The sequence below is a fragment of the Carya illinoinensis genome, chromosome 14 (genome assembly GCF_018687715.1).
Source record: "Carya illinoinensis cultivar Pawnee chromosome 14, C.illinoinensisPawnee_v1, whole genome shotgun sequence".
Lineage (NCBI taxonomy): Eukaryota > Viridiplantae > Streptophyta > Magnoliopsida > Fagales > Juglandaceae > Carya > Carya illinoinensis.
The window spans coordinates 1,063,503-1,079,859 of NC_056765.1; the positions used below are offsets into that span (position 1 = coordinate 1,063,503).

The 16,357-nt window shown below is 36.1% G+C and overlaps 2 protein-coding genes across 5 annotated transcripts; one reads left to right on the forward strand and one right to left on the reverse strand.

Annotated features, from left to right (window-relative positions):
• Positions 1-1,178: 1,178 nt before the first annotated feature.
• LOC122294419 (protein NCA1) lies at positions 1,179-7,392 on the reverse strand. Of its 2 annotated transcripts, XM_043103151.1 has the most exons (9): positions 7,238-7,392; positions 5,890-6,327; positions 5,538-5,769; positions 3,967-4,112; positions 3,295-3,382; positions 3,043-3,189; positions 1,794-1,943; positions 1,597-1,707; positions 1,179-1,427 (listed from the first exon to the last, which is right to left on the reverse strand). In XM_043103151.1, the coding sequence occupies exons 2-8, from the start codon at positions 6,312-6,314 to the stop codon at positions 1,642-1,644; spliced, it is 1,254 nt and encodes a 417-aa protein (XP_042959085.1). In that variant the 5' UTR covers positions 6,315-6,327; positions 7,238-7,392; the 3' UTR covers positions 1,179-1,427; positions 1,597-1,641. The 2 variants fall into 2 exon arrangements, with proteins under 2 accessions (XP_042959085.1, XP_042959084.1); XM_043103150.1 differs by having other exon boundaries at positions 1,179-1,707.
• A 4,392-nt stretch (positions 7,393-11,784) lies between these two features.
• Positions 11,785-15,667, forward strand: LOC122294261 (histone-lysine N-methyltransferase, H3 lysine-9 specific SUVH1-like). Of its 3 annotated transcripts, none has more exons than XM_043102851.1 (3): positions 11,785-11,946; positions 12,282-14,452; positions 15,249-15,667. In XM_043102851.1, exon 2 carries the CDS (start codon positions 12,346-12,348, stop codon positions 14,398-14,400), a length of 2,055 nt encoding a protein of 684 aa, XP_042958785.1. In that variant the 5' UTR covers positions 11,785-11,946; positions 12,282-12,345; the 3' UTR covers positions 14,401-14,452; positions 15,249-15,667. The 3 variants fall into 3 exon arrangements, with proteins under 3 accessions (XP_042958785.1, XP_042958786.1, XP_042958787.1); XM_043102852.1 differs by having other exon boundaries at positions 11,786-11,946; positions 12,195-14,452; XM_043102853.1 differs by having other exon boundaries at positions 11,796-11,946; positions 12,559-14,452.
• The last annotated feature ends 690 nt before the right edge of the window (positions 15,668-16,357 follow it).

Consider the following 16,357-nt stretch of genomic DNA (forward strand, 5'->3'; position numbering starts at 1 on the left):
ACTATGCCGGGCGTACGGTGTACCCACCGTTCAAATTGTTTTTTTTTTTCTAAATATTTTTTAAATATCTTTAAATAATTAATAAAATAATAGTTAAAAAAAATTCAAATTCAATTGAACGGAGAAATTCAGAGAAAAAATATCATTTTTTCTATTTAATGAAAAATATTTTAATCATAAAAAAATTCATAAAAATAAATCTATAAACTAATTTAGTTTGATGTGGTACGTTAAATTGTAAAATTATTTTTATTATAAAATAAATCTAATTATTATTTAAAGTGATGTGAATTTATAAATTTATTTTTATAAAAAAAATTATAATTATAACATTTCTCATATTTAATATATAACATTAAAGAGTTTAGGTGAGATTTCAATACAGGCTTGATGATATATCACATTTTAAATATTTTTTAATTAATCACTTGAATAAAATCTACTTGAGACGTGTCACGTCACCACTAAATGTGCCATGTAATAACTTAAAATGAGATAAATACATGAAGAAAGGCTTATAGTATTTATTCAATATTTATTATTATTAAAAGAATTTCTTTGATAGTTTTTTTTTTAGAAATATATATTTGGGGAATGGATTTCGAGACCTTTATGATTATGCCAATCAGGCCATAGTCCTCTAGCTTTTCTTGATAGTTAATACTACATAATTTATTTATTTTTCTTCTGCTTTGCGTATGATAATGAATGCATATGAGGTTTACAATAGATTAAAAGAAATTAGATAAAAAGTAAACTTATAAATTAACATAATTTTATATGATATATTAGTTCTACTTTACAATTTAACTTATCATATCAAATCACATTAATTCATCAACTTATTTTTAAAAAATCTTTTTATGGGTAAAATATTTGTTATTAAATAATGGTTAATTACCAACGTTTTTAAACGATACAACGAAGTTTGATCACCCAGCTCGATCCTCTGCTGTTTTAGAATGACACTTTTTCAAAGCAATTATTGTAGCCTCATACAAATGCAGCCCCCAGCAACAATAATGTTTTTCCTCTTTCCTTTTGTAGATATTGTATTGTTTGTATCCGAGACAATTGTTGGAGCTCTCCATCCCTTCTTTTTGTATCTCAGATTGGGTATTTTACTAACATAATCTTTGCTTGCTCGAGAAGGAAAAAAAAAAAGCATTGCAAAGCTATTATTTTGACGTCTGATACTCATAAGATGTGGTTTCCATATGGTAAAGCACTTCCAAATATGAAAAAAGTCATTATATACATCTAGTTTGAGTTTATTAGAACGAACTGAATACAAAAGCTTACAACTCGCCCACTTACAGCCTCATAGGAAAGATCCCCATGCACCAAAGAAATGAAAAGGATGTAAATTGTCATTTGCCGAGTCATCGAGGATCCGGAGATGAGGGAGCAAAGACCAGCAGGAACAACTTCAGTGGCAATAAGGAATGGATGAAGAAACAAACCACTTTACTCAGAGCACAGGCGTTTGCAATGCAGATTATAACACTAACTGGAAAGAGTAATATCTGGTAAAGGAGGCAGCATCACCTTCCACTTTACGCTCTACCAAACCGAGCTTATTTAGTCCAAACATACCTGTATAGGCTTTTCTCCTGGTTCTTTTTGAGGGGACACCCGGCCTCAGAGAGTTGTCTCAAGTTGTTTCTCTGCAAGTTGCTTTTTAAGGAACTCAAGCACTGAAAGGCGCTGCAAGTGGAAACAAACCGTATGTTAAGAGTAACTTTTTCAGGATCCAGACTGCATATCACTCAGTCAAAGCAGGGGACCCTTACCCGTTGCTCAAGACCAGCATCTTCAGATTTCAATTTCAAAGTTTCCAATAATGTTATGGCTTCTTGAAATCCATTAACCGCCACCTCCTCATTCCCTAGACTCCTATCCACATCCGCAACTTTTGCGAGAGAAACAGCAACATCTAGAATCTGTAGTTTTAACGAACAACAATTTACAAAATTGCATGAATCAATCGTCAGAAACTGCAATGTTTTAACTAAAGACAATACTTTCAACAGTGGGGTATCACTGGAAAATTGTACGTACTGGTATGTGAATGCATATATCTTAAAAGGTTTATATAACCCAAGAAACCCAAGGTAAACGACCTTACTAAACCACCAAATCTGCAAAGTTGAGGTCAGCATGAACACAACATACAATGGAAAAACCAAATCGATAAGGAAAAATATAGTTGCAAGTATAATTGTGTACTAATCTGTGTACTAATGTGATGTGATTGGTCAAAAAGTAGATATTGAAAACAGTGTTAATTTAAATTTAAGTATGAATAAATTAGTATTGGTACGCAGATTAGTACGCGATTATGCTTGTATGTAGCAAAACTCAATCGATAAATCTTCAGTCTTTTATTGGAAACGTCTGAGGAGCAGACCATCCTGCTCCTGCAACCTAGGGAAGTTTATATGAGGTAAGTTATATCCACCTTTTTTATGGACAGTAAGTTATATACACCTTGTAGACTGATAATGTCGGATGCATCATGCAATAGTAGGTAAACATTTATATGACGTATGAAATTAATTGCAAGTATATTCTTTCAAGGCTGATAAATTAGATATGCAAGCCTCTCTACAGAGATCAAACTCAAAAGAGAACTTGTTCAAGTCAAAGGACTCAATCAGATTAGTTTTCCACATCAGCATGTCAAATATTGCTGTCAAATTTTAAGAACTTCTGCAATAAATAAGCACTCATCAGATTGGTTACTCTTTTGACTCCCGAGCATCACCATAGATCAATATTCTTGTTCGATGATTATAAGCAAAAATATTACAAAACATGATATTGCTACAATATCAGTTTACCCACTTGGGTGTTTAATTGCAGCCCAATCAATTGATTAAACACACCTACGATATGTGCCACCTAGTCTTTCAAATAATTTAACCATATATGGATGCATTTCAAATCTGACACTAATGGTCTGATGAACCTACTGATCCAGAGCAAATAGATCGATGACCAGTAACCCCAAATGGAAATAGGTGAATATCAGTTCCTGACCTGGGATGGAACGTCTGAATGATGCTTGATGGCATCGCGACGAACATTTAAAGACCGGTAATAGTAAGACCGTGCAGCTTGTAGGTTTCCATCATAATATTTCAGATCTCCAATTTTATTAAGTGAAACAGAAAGTGTATGCGTAATCTGTGGAGAGAAAAATTACAGAAAAGTTCAACAGCAGTTGATGCAAGCATGGTAAGATGAAAAATATGTTGCGATATTGCATAATAAAGCTTGTGATCATATAACCTCTTGATCATCCGTTGGCAATTTTGAAAGAAATTCAACACTCTCTTCAAAATAAGCCACTGCAGAACCAGCATCTCCCAGTGCTCGACTGCAATAAATATGATGAGTTCAAATAGATATGGCACTTGCATGTGCAGAACAAAAGAAAATAAGAAAATGGGGGTCACCAAGACACGAATCAATTCAGATAAGAGAGAGAGAGAGAGAGAGAGAGAGAGAGAGAGAGAGACACACACACACACACACACACACACTTAAAAATCAAGGATCTGACAAACAACTTGGTTCCAATTTATTAAAAAACAAAAGCTAGCTCAAGCTACGAGGAAGTGTGTCAACAATAAGACAGCTTCGCGAAGGTGCATATCAAATTTGGTTTCAGTTCTGACCATAGGACAGATGGGAACTTTCCAATCCCCAGCTAGGCAAGAAAGGACAGTGATTTACCACATCTAACGTATGTACGTCAGTTCCTAAGCTCAGGTGGGCAAATTATTGAAAATATCACCCTATTCATACACACCTCATAATCATCTTCTCAACCACATCAACAAACTGCAGGTAAACAGGTTAAGTGCTGACAAACACCACCTTGAATAGCTATGTAAATGCATACCAGCTAAAAGAACACATGTAAAAATAAAAATGAGAAGATATAGAACGAGGACAAACCAGCAGTCACCAAGCATACCCAGAACTGCTCCAAGCTGTGAACAGAGCTCTGGTGTGTTGCCCATTCTTTCTAACTGTTCTCGGATGTCGTCTGCACACAGACTGAGTCTTGATTTGGCACTTTCTACATTCTGGGCCCGAAATGCCTACAAAAGGAAAGCCATCAGCCTATTGTAACATAAGTGACGCAGGAAAAGGCAAGACAACAAATAGAAGATAGCCGAGCAGAAGGAAAAATGTTAATTCTGTAGCACAAATAGTTGAGTCATCTATCCCCTGCCGTTATGCGATTTAGTGATATGTCCTTGAATTTAGAAATTAATTAATTATTAGAACGAGAAAGAACCACTTCAAATATGGCTGAAGGAATAAAGAAATCCTATAATCACAGCATAAAGAAATCCTATAATCACAGCCCACTTCAAATATGGCTGAAGGAATAAAGAAATCCTAGAATCACAGCTCACAAACTTATAACTGACTGTCACATTGCCTCACACTTGAGCCCTTGTTCATGGAGGGCAGACATGCCATTCAGACCAAACTTCAAAGACCATTGACTTGGGTGCAGGAAAATATTAAAAAGAAAAAAAAAAGTTTCCAAGTATGCTCAAATTTGAAGCAAGTGTTTTTATTTTTATTTTTATTTTATTTTTGTAGTTAATAAGAATTTTACTAGCAAGCATAGGCACAGTCCAAGTACACATGAAGTATACAAAGGAAATACCTACTATACACTAGAAAGCAGGAAACTACGACAGAAACAGATTCAGTGCTCATCATTCCTTGCAAAGATCCTAGCCCACATACTCAAAGTAGAAAAGAAAAAATAACGAAGATCTTCAAAAGAATGCTCTTTATCTTCAAAGCACCTTCCATTCCTTTCCAGCCATATACACTACATTAAACACAAAGGAATCATTCTCCATCTGGAAGCAACGCTTTTCCTTGCCTCAAAACCTCGCCAACATGCAAGGAGATCCACAACTTCCTTAGGCATCACCCAATATAACCCTGTCCAACCAAGAACCTCATTCCACAAAGACTTTGCCACCTCACAATGTAAAAAAAGATGATTTACAGATTCAACATCCTTCTTAACACAGGACGCACCAATCAGCTATACACCCAACCACATTTTCTAAGGTTATCCGTCGTCAATACTTTCCCAAGAGCAACCACCCAACCAAAGAACGCCACCTTAGAAGGTACTTTCACCCTGCAGATGCTTTTCCAGGGGAAGACAGACAGCATGACAATTAAGCACCTAATAAAAAGAACTAACTGGAAACCTGAAATTTCCAGCATGATCCCACAATAGCCTGTCCTCTCTTCCCTGAATCACTTTAGCAATCTCTCTTCCTTGCTTCAAATTTGAAGCAAGTATTCCCTCTTGATTGAGTGAAATGATAACACCACCCCAAGTAATAAGTACTCTAGCTAGGTGTCTCTCATGTATACCTCTTGTGTATGGGGGTTGCACCATTGCACTTACTAATAAAATATTCTTACTTACAAAAAAAAATAAAAAATAAAGGGAACCTCAGTAACAGGATTTAAGCAAAACATACCCTCATGGCTTGTTGCACCAAGAAAGCCCCTCTCTCCAAAGACACGTCTTCATATATGACTGGTTTTTTCTCACCAACTACTTCTTCTTTGTCTGTATCAGCATGAGACCTTTTGATCCTGGCATGACCTTCAATGAATCGGTCAACCATACCCTGAAGAGTTGAATCCGCTTCTATTTTCTCGATATCAGCTCCACACAGTGGACAGTCCTTAAAGCGTGATATACATGCTCTGATTTCAAGTAAAGTATTATAGATATCAGAATGAAAAAAGAAAAAGAAAAGGACTTTGACATAAAAAAATCAATAGTGAGAAAGAAACCTAAACCAGGAACTACCATACTTAGCTTACTTGCAATAAACATGTGAACAAGGCACACACTTGCTACTTTCAAAAAGAAGTGCTTGGCAAATCATACAGCTGAGGGGGCCTAGCTTAAACGTTTGGGAATCATATCCAAATGGGCACTTTGGAGAAACAGTGGCAGAGTCAATGGAATCCTTCTTTGCCTTGCTTTCATTCGTTTGAGAATCATATCCAAAGGGGCACTTTGGAGAAGCATTGGCAGCATCACTGGAATCATTCTTTGCCTTGCTTTCATTCGTTTGAGAATCATATCCAAAGGGGCACTTTGGAGAAGCAGTGGCAGAGTGACTGGAATCCTTCTTTGTCTTGCTCTCACTCTCAGGCTGATGTTTATTTGTATTTTCTCCCAGCTTTTTCGTAGCATTCTCATCGGGACGAGCAGCTTTGACGAAAGGGAAAACAGGTGTCATCCTTTTCGGTACCCTGTATCAGAAACATAATGCATTACACACACATATACATCTTTAGATAATATTTTTCTTAAAAGAAAACATACTTATCTCAGCACAAAGATCCATAGTGAGCCTCAAAAGAGTTCTTGTACATATACATACAACAAAAACCGACTTACAGCTTAATACATCATATTTACACATTGCATCTTGTTACTATCCCCAGCAGATTACCTCTCTTCCACCCAGGAAAGATATGAAATTCATTCACACCCACTTATACCAAAGCAATGTAAGGTCACGATTGAAAATGGCTCAATTGCAACTAATCCAATATCGAAGCATCAATTCCAGTTATTTTATTTTATTTTTATTTTTATCAAATTAATTCATTCACTCGTAACGCCCAGTCTTACCACGACAATCTAAGCTCCAGATTGAAAATTTCTAAATTGCAACCAACGCAACATCAACATCAAAATAATCGATTCCATTTCCCCTTTTCCTGATTGGAAAGTTCTGCACACACCGAACGGTCCTGAGCGGAGATATTCCATTCCCGTTCTGGGCTCACCCAAAGCCAAAAATGAAGCACACGCATTAAAATTCTAGTTTCATGCCATCAAATTTATTAAGAACATGAAGAAACCCTCATTAACAAGACACGGCTTCAGCTCTCTTCCATGGTAATTTAAAATTCAATTATAAAAATAAAATTCAGCCCTTAAAAAGAAGTGTCTTTCGTTTATTCTCAATAAATATATCCATATTCTACAAATAAATAATAATTAAATATACGAATATATCCATAGAAGCATACTATTTACTTTCTACTAGAGCTTCTTTTGGAGGAGGAGAGCTTAGGATAAGGAATTTAGGAAGGAAAAACAAAAGTTAGGAAACGACGCAGAGAGAGAGGGAGAGAGAACCGTGCTTTGTACCTGAAGCTCTAGCAATCGATGCCCTATACGACGTCGCGGTTCTCTTCTTCTTCGGTCTTCTGCTCTTTTCCTTCTTTCTTCTGTTCAAAATATCCAGATCGATCGCCTTGGAAATAGCAAATTTATGGTCCGTTGGTGCGCCACTTCACATCCGTTCTGGAGTGAGATTTCCCATGAGTCCTTCAACTTTTCTTATATCCCAATATGCCCCCCAACATCTTCTTTTTATTTTCTCCTGTCATTTGGGACAATGTGGGTTGGACTTGGTCTCTTTTCTAGAGCTCATAGTGTTGAATAGGCTAGCTTAAGCTAAACGTAAGGCCCACCATAAACTTTCACGCAAGCCCATTAAAGTTTTTCATTTTAAAATTTTTTCTCCTAAAAATGATAAGATTTAGAGTAATATTACGTATAGTCGTAAAGTGTGCAAGTATCTTATAATAGTTTTAAAAAAGAGTATGATCTATTATTAAATTTTATTTTTATTTTTTTATCTAAGCATCATATTAGCTCATTTTTTTAAAGAGATTATTCAACACTTGCACACTCTATTATTACAAAGGAATAATCTATTGGTAACCAGCCCCGCGCAATCACTGCACACCAATATGACGTGACCGGTCAAAAAGTCAATCTGCAGCATTGGTAATAAGCGGGTAAGTGGCGCGCGCATATTTTTGAATCTGAGTTGATAAAACGATGCATTTTTATAAATATTAAGACTAATTTTAGACCGGTTCCCCTTTTCTCCTCCCTTCCCCTTCCCCTCCTGCGCCCTTCCCCTTCTCCTTCTCCTCTCTTCCCCTTCCCCTTCCCCTTCCCCTTCTAGGTGGAACACGACGCTGCATTTCTAAATTAAAAACAGAAAAACAAACAATTTTTAGATTATAGGGGACTGAGGATGACATTTGGTTGTGGTGGCAAAATCATTCCAGTAGCAATGAATGGTTGATGATGGTGTGAAGAAAAAATTGTAGCGGCTGAAAGTGGAGATTTGGGGCTGGAGGTGAAGAAAAAATTGTAGCGGTTGTGGTGGCAAAAAATGGGTGCTAGTTACGAATATCTTTTTCCAATCATGAAGTGGATTTGAGGGAGATTTGGGGTTGGTTACTCAAATGGATTCTACATCGACGAGAATGGAAGGAAACAGAGACCGAAAAAGAAGTCTGCTTCTAAATTTTCCCCATTTTTTTTTAATACAGTAAATATCTGACAATGCCACCTCAGCATTGGGTGCGCAATGGTTACGCACGTTTTGTTGTACGTAGCAGTATTGTATTGCAAATATCATTTCTATAAGATTTATAAGTGAAAATGCCAATGAGATGGAGAGAGAAAACATTTTACACGTGAATTGCCACTCCTAATTGAACATCCTTTTTAACCAAGGTGACGAGATTTTGAATTTTACTATTCCTTTTTTTTTTTTTTTCCCTCCCGAAGAGACAACATTTAGTTGTAAGAAAAATGTTTATAAGTTGATATGAATAGCACGCATAATAAAATACTTATATTATATAATTTGATTTAGAATATTAATTTTAAAACTTAAATTTGACAAATCAGATCTTATCATTTAAATTATGTGAACGGTATACTTTATACATCAACTTGAGAATATAACAATTTTATAATTAACAACTCTCTTTTAAAATATAATTATATACGTAACATCATAATCAATTCGACAATATAGTGAGGTGTATGGTGTGTGAGTGCATATTATGATTCAATTTTTACTTTTTTTAAGTAAGGGCAAAGTTATTCTATTAATAATTTTTTTCCTCTTCTTTTTTAAAAGATTGTCTAGGTTTCTTATTTAATGTTGTATGGTTACAAAATTAGTTGTCTAGGTATTTACTTCTTTAAGTTGGGAGTCTTATAACCCATATGAATACAAATTGTGAAATATATTTTGGTGGTTGATCGTTACTAACCATTTAAAATTTAGGCCAGATTTGGATACACAAACCATCTCATATAGTCTATACAGCTGAAGTGGTCTGTGTATCCAAACGCCCACTGAATCAATTTTAACTCATTTTGGCATATTTGTATACTGTACATTGATGTAACTATTTACCAGAGTTAAAACATAGCCTTCTAACGGCCCCACCCTGTTCTCCCTCATGCCGTCCCTTTCCCCCGTTATTTTTCTCTCCTCCTTCATGCCATTCCCTTCTAGTTCTCAATTCCCATTTTTCTTTTCGCGTACCTCTGCACGCCGACGTCTTTTTAGACTAATCAATTTTATTCTAATATATAATTACAATAAAATATTTCAAACTTTCTAATATATAGAATAATAAATAAGTGATGATTAGAATAATATATTTTAACAAGAAATTGATTTTTTTAAGAAAAATTATTATCATTCATTTATCAAGAAACTTACATCTATAAACGGATATAGTCTGGGATATCCCCATATCAAACATGACATTATAAACCAAAATAATACATTTGGAGCTCCACGAGTATACTATTTCTTTTTGTAACTGATATGGTTTTCATTACTGTTGATATTCTCTATAGACAAACATAAAAAAGATAGCTCAACTTCACCATTCTTAGAAAGAGAGGACTTAACCTATATAGATAAAAGTCTGAGTGATGATTTCTTTTTTTATTTTAATTAACAATAATGAACCTAAAAAGGAAAATAGTAAGATAGATGTAAAAAATGACGAATTATAGTTTGGATCAACTCCAGTAGACTTCCAAATCTGTGACAGTGTGTGAAGGCAACACACTTGTTTCTTTTCAGCTACAAAAGTCAGATTTGAAAGATCTGTTGGTGGTGAATCTATTGATCTAGAGCATGTGGTAATAAAAGTTGCCAGAAGGAGTGGCGCATGAGAACCACTTGTGATTTTCTCAAAACCGTCACTTTCCTCCATATGATTTGTTGCTTGGGTGTGATATCTCATATGATAATGATATGGAGTATAGGCCATATCATTTGTGTCTTCTATTGAGGCATTATAAATAATATCAGAACCTATCTCAACAAAAAATGTGGGACTCGAACCGTGCCACCTACAACGGATAGGCCCGACGAGGACGTTAGGAATTTAAGGAGGGTAGATTGTAATATTTCATATGATAAGGATATAGGTAGGTTGTATATGAGATCCCACACTTCTCAACCTCTTCGACGTGCCAAGCATCACCCAACATGCAACTGGTCAGGAATACATGGATGTTGAAGGATTAAAGAAGCTCAACAAGAACAAGAAATTGGTCAGGAAGCTTGCGAAGAAGTACCATGCTTTTTTAGCATCTGAGTCTGTAATTAAGCAAATTCCTCGTCTTTTAGACCCCGATCTTAACAAGGCAGGCAAGTTTCCAACCTTGGTGACTCATTAGAAAACCCTGGAATCGAAGCTTAATGAAACAAAGGCAATGGTAAAGTTCCAACTTAAGAAAGTTCTTTGTATGGGTGTTGTTGTGGGGAATTGCATTGTGGAGGAGAAGCAGCTGTTCCAGAATGTGCAAATGAGTGTCAACTTCCATGTTTCATTATTGAAGAAAAATTGGCAGAATGTGAGGTGCCTGCAGCATCTGAAGAGTACCATGGGGCCTGCAATTCGCCTCTACTAAGTTCATTTTGCTGTTTGTGAGAGTTATTTCAGGAGATAGCATAAGCAAAACTTCTTATGAGCACACTGTGAGCGAGACATTTCTTGAGAAATGCTGCTTGGACCTTTTTGTTTCCTTTTAGATTCTTAAGCTTCCTCCTCAAAGTTTACTAATGGCTGTTAATTTTATTTTGGTTTGATGTTATTGGGGGTTGAGTAAAGAAAATGTTTTTTTTTTTTTGTGTCGCGTTTGGCATGGTTTTGATACATGATTAGACTACTTAACATCTTATTTAAATAGTTATATGAGGTGAGATAACTGATAATCTGTGAATAATAATAAAATAGTTTGAATTAAAAAAAAGGTATCATATATAAATTTGTAAATTTAATTTTAAATTTTTTTTATAGTTAAAATATTTTTTATTAAATAGAAAAAATGATATTATATTGCCTGAAGTTGTCCATTCAATTTGATCGTTTATGTATTTAATTTTATTTTTTTTTATATTTTTTTGTTAAATATTTAAAAATTATTTAGAAAAAAAAGGGGGGGAGGGAAAAAAAAAATAACAATTCGGACCATGTGTATTGTGTACGCCCGTCATGGTAGTGGCAGCCCCATTAATTTTTTTTTTTTTTTGACATGGGGATTTGGGGAGGTGATCGAACCCAGACCTCGCTTTTGGAGGTGGGTAGAAAAAATCTTCATAACTCCTTAATATTTCAATATCCTATCTTTTTTTAATTTTTATTATTTTATCTTTTATCAAATATTTAATATATAAATAATAAATAAAATAATTAAATTAATTTAAAAAGAATAAATTTAAAAAAAATATTAAAAAATTAAAAAAAAATAAGGTGTTGAAATATTAAAAAATTTTGTAGCAAAACTCTTAAATAAATATTATACATACAGTGTGTCTGAATTATAAAACGTGATTCGTATAGACGCGAAAAAAAAAAGAAAAGAAACGAAAAAAAAGTAGTAAATACTGATCGGAGAAAGTCACAATCAGAGTTCACAGACAAAGCTGCCCTTTTCGCGATGCACCTTTCAGCTCTTTTTTCTCTCTCCCTCTCAACAAAAACCCTAAGAATTACTCGGTCCGGGATTTCCAACAGGTAACGATCTTCTACTCTTTGACTTTGTCTGATATTTGGAAACACTTTTGCCTAAGCTTCCGGTTCGGTATTCGTTTTCTTTCCTTATAAATGATGCATCTACATGTCCATGTCCATCATTTTTCTTAAAAAAACATCCTTCATCTATTTGAAAAGTTCCCCTTATGACTTTTATTTTGCTTAATTTCTGCTCAAAGTGAGATTCCTTTTCAGAAATGTATAACCCTGTTGGTACTTTCTTGTCACAGAAGTTAGGCTTTTAGGTCCAAATCTCCATACTTAGATGGAATCGAATTGGATATAATTGAAATTTTTGAGAAGTGGATATCTTTCAGGTTTGGAGGATAACGTTCGGGAGATTTGTGCTTTTTGTATTTTTGGTTGGAAGGGCTTGTTGTAATGGAAGCAGGGTCAGGTTACAACTCTGTTCCTCCTTCAACCTCTTTTGATAAGTCCAGAGTCTTGGATGTGAAGCCCCTGCGCAGTTTAAAACCAGTTTTCCCAAGTGCATCTGAAATTCCTCCTTTTGTATGCGGCCCACCTAATGGCCCTTTCCCTTCTGGATTTACGCCGTTTTACCCATTTAGTGTCTCACAAGGATCTCCAATGCAGATGCCAATGGGTCCTGTACCGACTCCTCTGCGAGCGTTTCGAAGCACCCAATCACCAGAATCTTCGAGAGCATTTGATGGGGACGATGGGATGGACGGGAATGCAGATGGTTATTTTGATGGTCAAAAGCGTGGAGCTCCCTTGCGTGGCTCCAGCTCTTCGCAGAGGAAGACACCGAAGAATCGGGATACTAAACCTTCCCTCTCCTATGCTGCCAGGAAAGCGTCAGTTACAGTTTTTGTTGGTGATATTAGTCAAGTTGATAGGGATGACGGTAACAGGGAAGTGGTTAATCGCGTGCTTATGAGATTTGATGCACTTCGGAGAAGGCTCAGCCAAATGGAAGATGCCAAGGAACTAAGCAATGGGATTATCAAGCGAGCGGATTTAAAAGCTGGAAATCTTTTGATGAGCAAAGGGATCCGCACAAACATGAGGAGGAAGATTGGAGCTGTGTCTGGAGTTGAGATTGGGGACATCTTCTTTTTTCGTATAGAATTGTGTGTGGTGGGATTACATGCACCGTCTATGAGTGGTATTGACTATCTTATTGTCAGGGATGCATTGGATCAAGAGCCAGTGGCTGTGAGCATTGTTTCGTCTGCAGAATATGGTGATGTGGAGGATGGGGATATTCTTATTTATAGTGGTCAGGGTGGGAATTTTGGTAAGAGAGACAAACAAGCAACTGATCAGAAGCTTGAAAGGGGTAATCTCGCTTTGGAGAGAAGCTTTCAGCGGGGCAATGAAATTAGAGTTGTCCGGGGTATCAAAGATGTTGCTAATCCAGCATCAAAGGTCTATGTCTATGATGGGCTTTATAAAATTCAAGAGTCATGGACTGAGAGGAAATCTGGTTGCAATATATTCAAGTACAAATTTGTGAGGATGCCGGGGCAGCCTGTTGCGTTTGCTGCTTGGAAATCAATTCAGAAGTGGAAGGAAGGATTCTCTTCAAGGGTTGGACTTATTCTTCCTGACCTCACGTCAGGGGCTGAAAATATACCTGTTTCACTTGTAAATGATGTTGATGGAGAGAAGGGCCCTGCTCATTTCACTTATTTTCCCTCTCTCAAGTATTCGAAATCATTTGACTTAACACAGCCTTCTTTTGGATGCAACTGCCGTAATGCGTGCCAACCAGGTGATCCTGACTGCTCTTGCATTAGGAAAAATGAAGGTGATTTTCCATATACTTCAAACGGGGTTCTTGTGGGCCGAAAGCCTTTGATACATGAATGTGGTCCCACATGCCCTTGCTTTCCTAACTGCAAAAACCGAGTTTCCCAGAGTGGTTTGAAAGTTCACTTGGAAGTTTTCAAAACAACAGATAGGGGCTGGGGCCTGCGGTCATGGGATCCTATTCGCACTGGTACTTTTATATGCGAGTATGCAGGTATAGTTATTGACAAAGGCAAGGGAAAGCAGGGTGGGGAGGAAGTTGAAAACGATGAGTATGTTTTTGATACAACCCGCGTTTATAACTCATTCAAGTGGAATTATGAACCTGCGCTATTGGAGGAGGAAAGTTCTAATGACTCTGAAGAGGAGTACAAAATTCCATCTCCCCTAATCATAAGTGCTAAGAATTTGGGAAATGTAGCACGATTTATGAACCATAGTTGCTCTCCAAATGTTTTTTGGCAGCCGGTTTTGTATGAACACAATAATCAATCCTTTCTTCATATTGCCTTTTTCGCAATTAGACATATCCCCCCAATGACAGAGTTGACTTATGATTATGGGACTGCTCACTCTGATGAGGCTGAGGGCAGCAGTGCACTCAATCGGAAAAAGAAATGCTTATGTGGTTCATCAAACTGCCATGGTTATTTTGGTTAGTTGCATAACTGCAGAAACGCATGGTGCCGGCAAACAGGGTCCTGGCTATAAGGTTTGAAATCTCTCTTATATGTACATCTTACCTTCATTGCTGGAAAATGTTTGAAAGTTTAAGCTGATCGTCATATTATTTTCATGGGTGATGACATGTTAGCATATCTTACTTCCTTTGTTTGGATGGTTTTATTCTGAACTCAGAATCGGATGGGAACGATAGGAAAAAGAAGTTAAACAACTGCGAAACCTCAAATTGAAGGATTTGTGAATTGCTAGTTTGCTTAGTTTTCATCTTAATTGCTTGGGTTTATAGTTTATCAAAACAAAACGAAAATTGCTTGGGTTTATGGTCTCGACGTTGGTCAACATTCTTTCTAATGTATATCCTCAAGGTGGTCTTAATGATATTGAGTACTTTACCATGATGGATTGCTATTATTATTTGGTTGACAAACAAATAATTGCTTATGTTTGATGAACAATTGAACAAAAATATGTTCAGTAAAAGAAAATAACTGAACTAAAATGTAATTCTGTTATGGTTTTGATTGTACATTGCCGTTACAGCAAGGGAGCTTTGCTAGTCTATCAAAGTCTTAACAGTTATTTATTGTTATACCCACTGAATCTTGATCTTTCATGTTTCTCCAGTTCAACCTTTTTTGTCCCCCCCCCCCCAAAAAAAAAACACCCACAAAAAAAAAAAAGCAAAATCAGAAAATGAGAAGCGGAAATGGTGCTCATATAGCTGGTTCTTGAAAATTATATCATAATGCTTTACATCACTTATCTCTCAAGTTTAATTGGTAATTTTTTTTCTTATATATGCTTGGACTTTTACTGTGTAACAGCTACACCAATCAGGGTAAATAACAGGCCTGTTGGGAGTCAGTCAAGGCAAAAATTCATGTTCAATGGCGATACATTTTCCATAATCACGATCCAGCTTAACTAGTTAGTTATCTGCTATGGGCTTAGATATTTGCTTTCAACAAATGCTTTACCCCTTCTCCTGAATTAGAGGTTCTTTTCTTTCTAGGTGTGTTGTTTCTGAATAGTGAAAATCACTGGTTCGTGTAGTATAAATCCATTGTACATGGAATGGCCATGACTATCACCCTGAAAGACTTTTCCATTTGTAGTCTGTATTTTGTAACTGTTAAGAATTCTGCCGTTGTAGACTTGTAGTTGTATTAGCAAAGCTTTCCCAGTATGCTGTGATCATAACAGCATTTGGACACAAAAATAAGAGTGATTTTTTTTTTTTAAATGCAGTAAAAGACTGATTTGCACCAGAAATGGACTTGGGAGTGAGTAACTTTTAGCCCAAAATAAAATAAAATAAAGTACATCCTTCTGCATCAAGGCACACGTTCTGGGAATTTTGAATTTCTAACCCTGAGGATTCAAGAAAACTCATGTTATATCTGATACCATGTCGGGTGAAAGGACATTCAACTGCCTAGGTTTATTGATTGTCAATATTCTTGCAGACGACCTCTCTTCAACTAGAACCTGTCAAAAAGAAAAAAAAAAAAAAAAAACATTAATCAACTAAACATGCATGCACAATTTAATCATGATAAATATGATTGAGGTTGTTGCAAAATTCAGAAGTAATATGCTCTGTTTTCTCAGCATCGAAACAGAGCATGAACATGAATGGTATCTGAGATCAGGACATGGGATTGAAAATGGAAAATCAGAACAGACCTTGTCGTCATTCGCTATGGCAGGGCCCAGGGAAGCCATGACTCAAGCTTCTTTATCCTTCTCTGGCTTCTTCTTCTTCTCTCTCTCATACTTGTGCTAAACATCTTCTAGTCTATATATATGCATTCATTTAAATGCTATCACCTGCGTCATCTCCTAAACATCGTCTTGGGATTTGGGTATTAAAATGAGAGCGAGAGGTATGTGAACACTTGCAGTCGTCGCTGATATATATATATATATATAT

Excerpts from the sequence above, each read along its gene's own strand:
- LOC122294261 (XM_043102851.1), top strand. The coding sequence starts at position 12,346 with ATGGAAGCAGGGTCAGGTTACAACTCTGTTCCTCCTTCAACCTCTTTT.
- LOC122294419 (XM_043103151.1), bottom strand. The coding sequence starts at position 6,314 with ATGACACCTGTTTTCCCTTTCGTCAAAGCTGCTCGTCCCGATGAGAAT. Across the intron at positions 4,113-5,537 it reads TGGTGCAACAAGCCATGAGG|GCATTTCGGGCCCAGAATGT; the intron begins GTATGTTTTGCT and ends TTCCTTTTGTAG. Across the intron at positions 3,190-3,294 it reads TGCCAACGGATGATCAAGAG|ATTACGCATACACTTTCTGT; the intron begins GTTATATGATCA and ends TTCTCTCCACAG.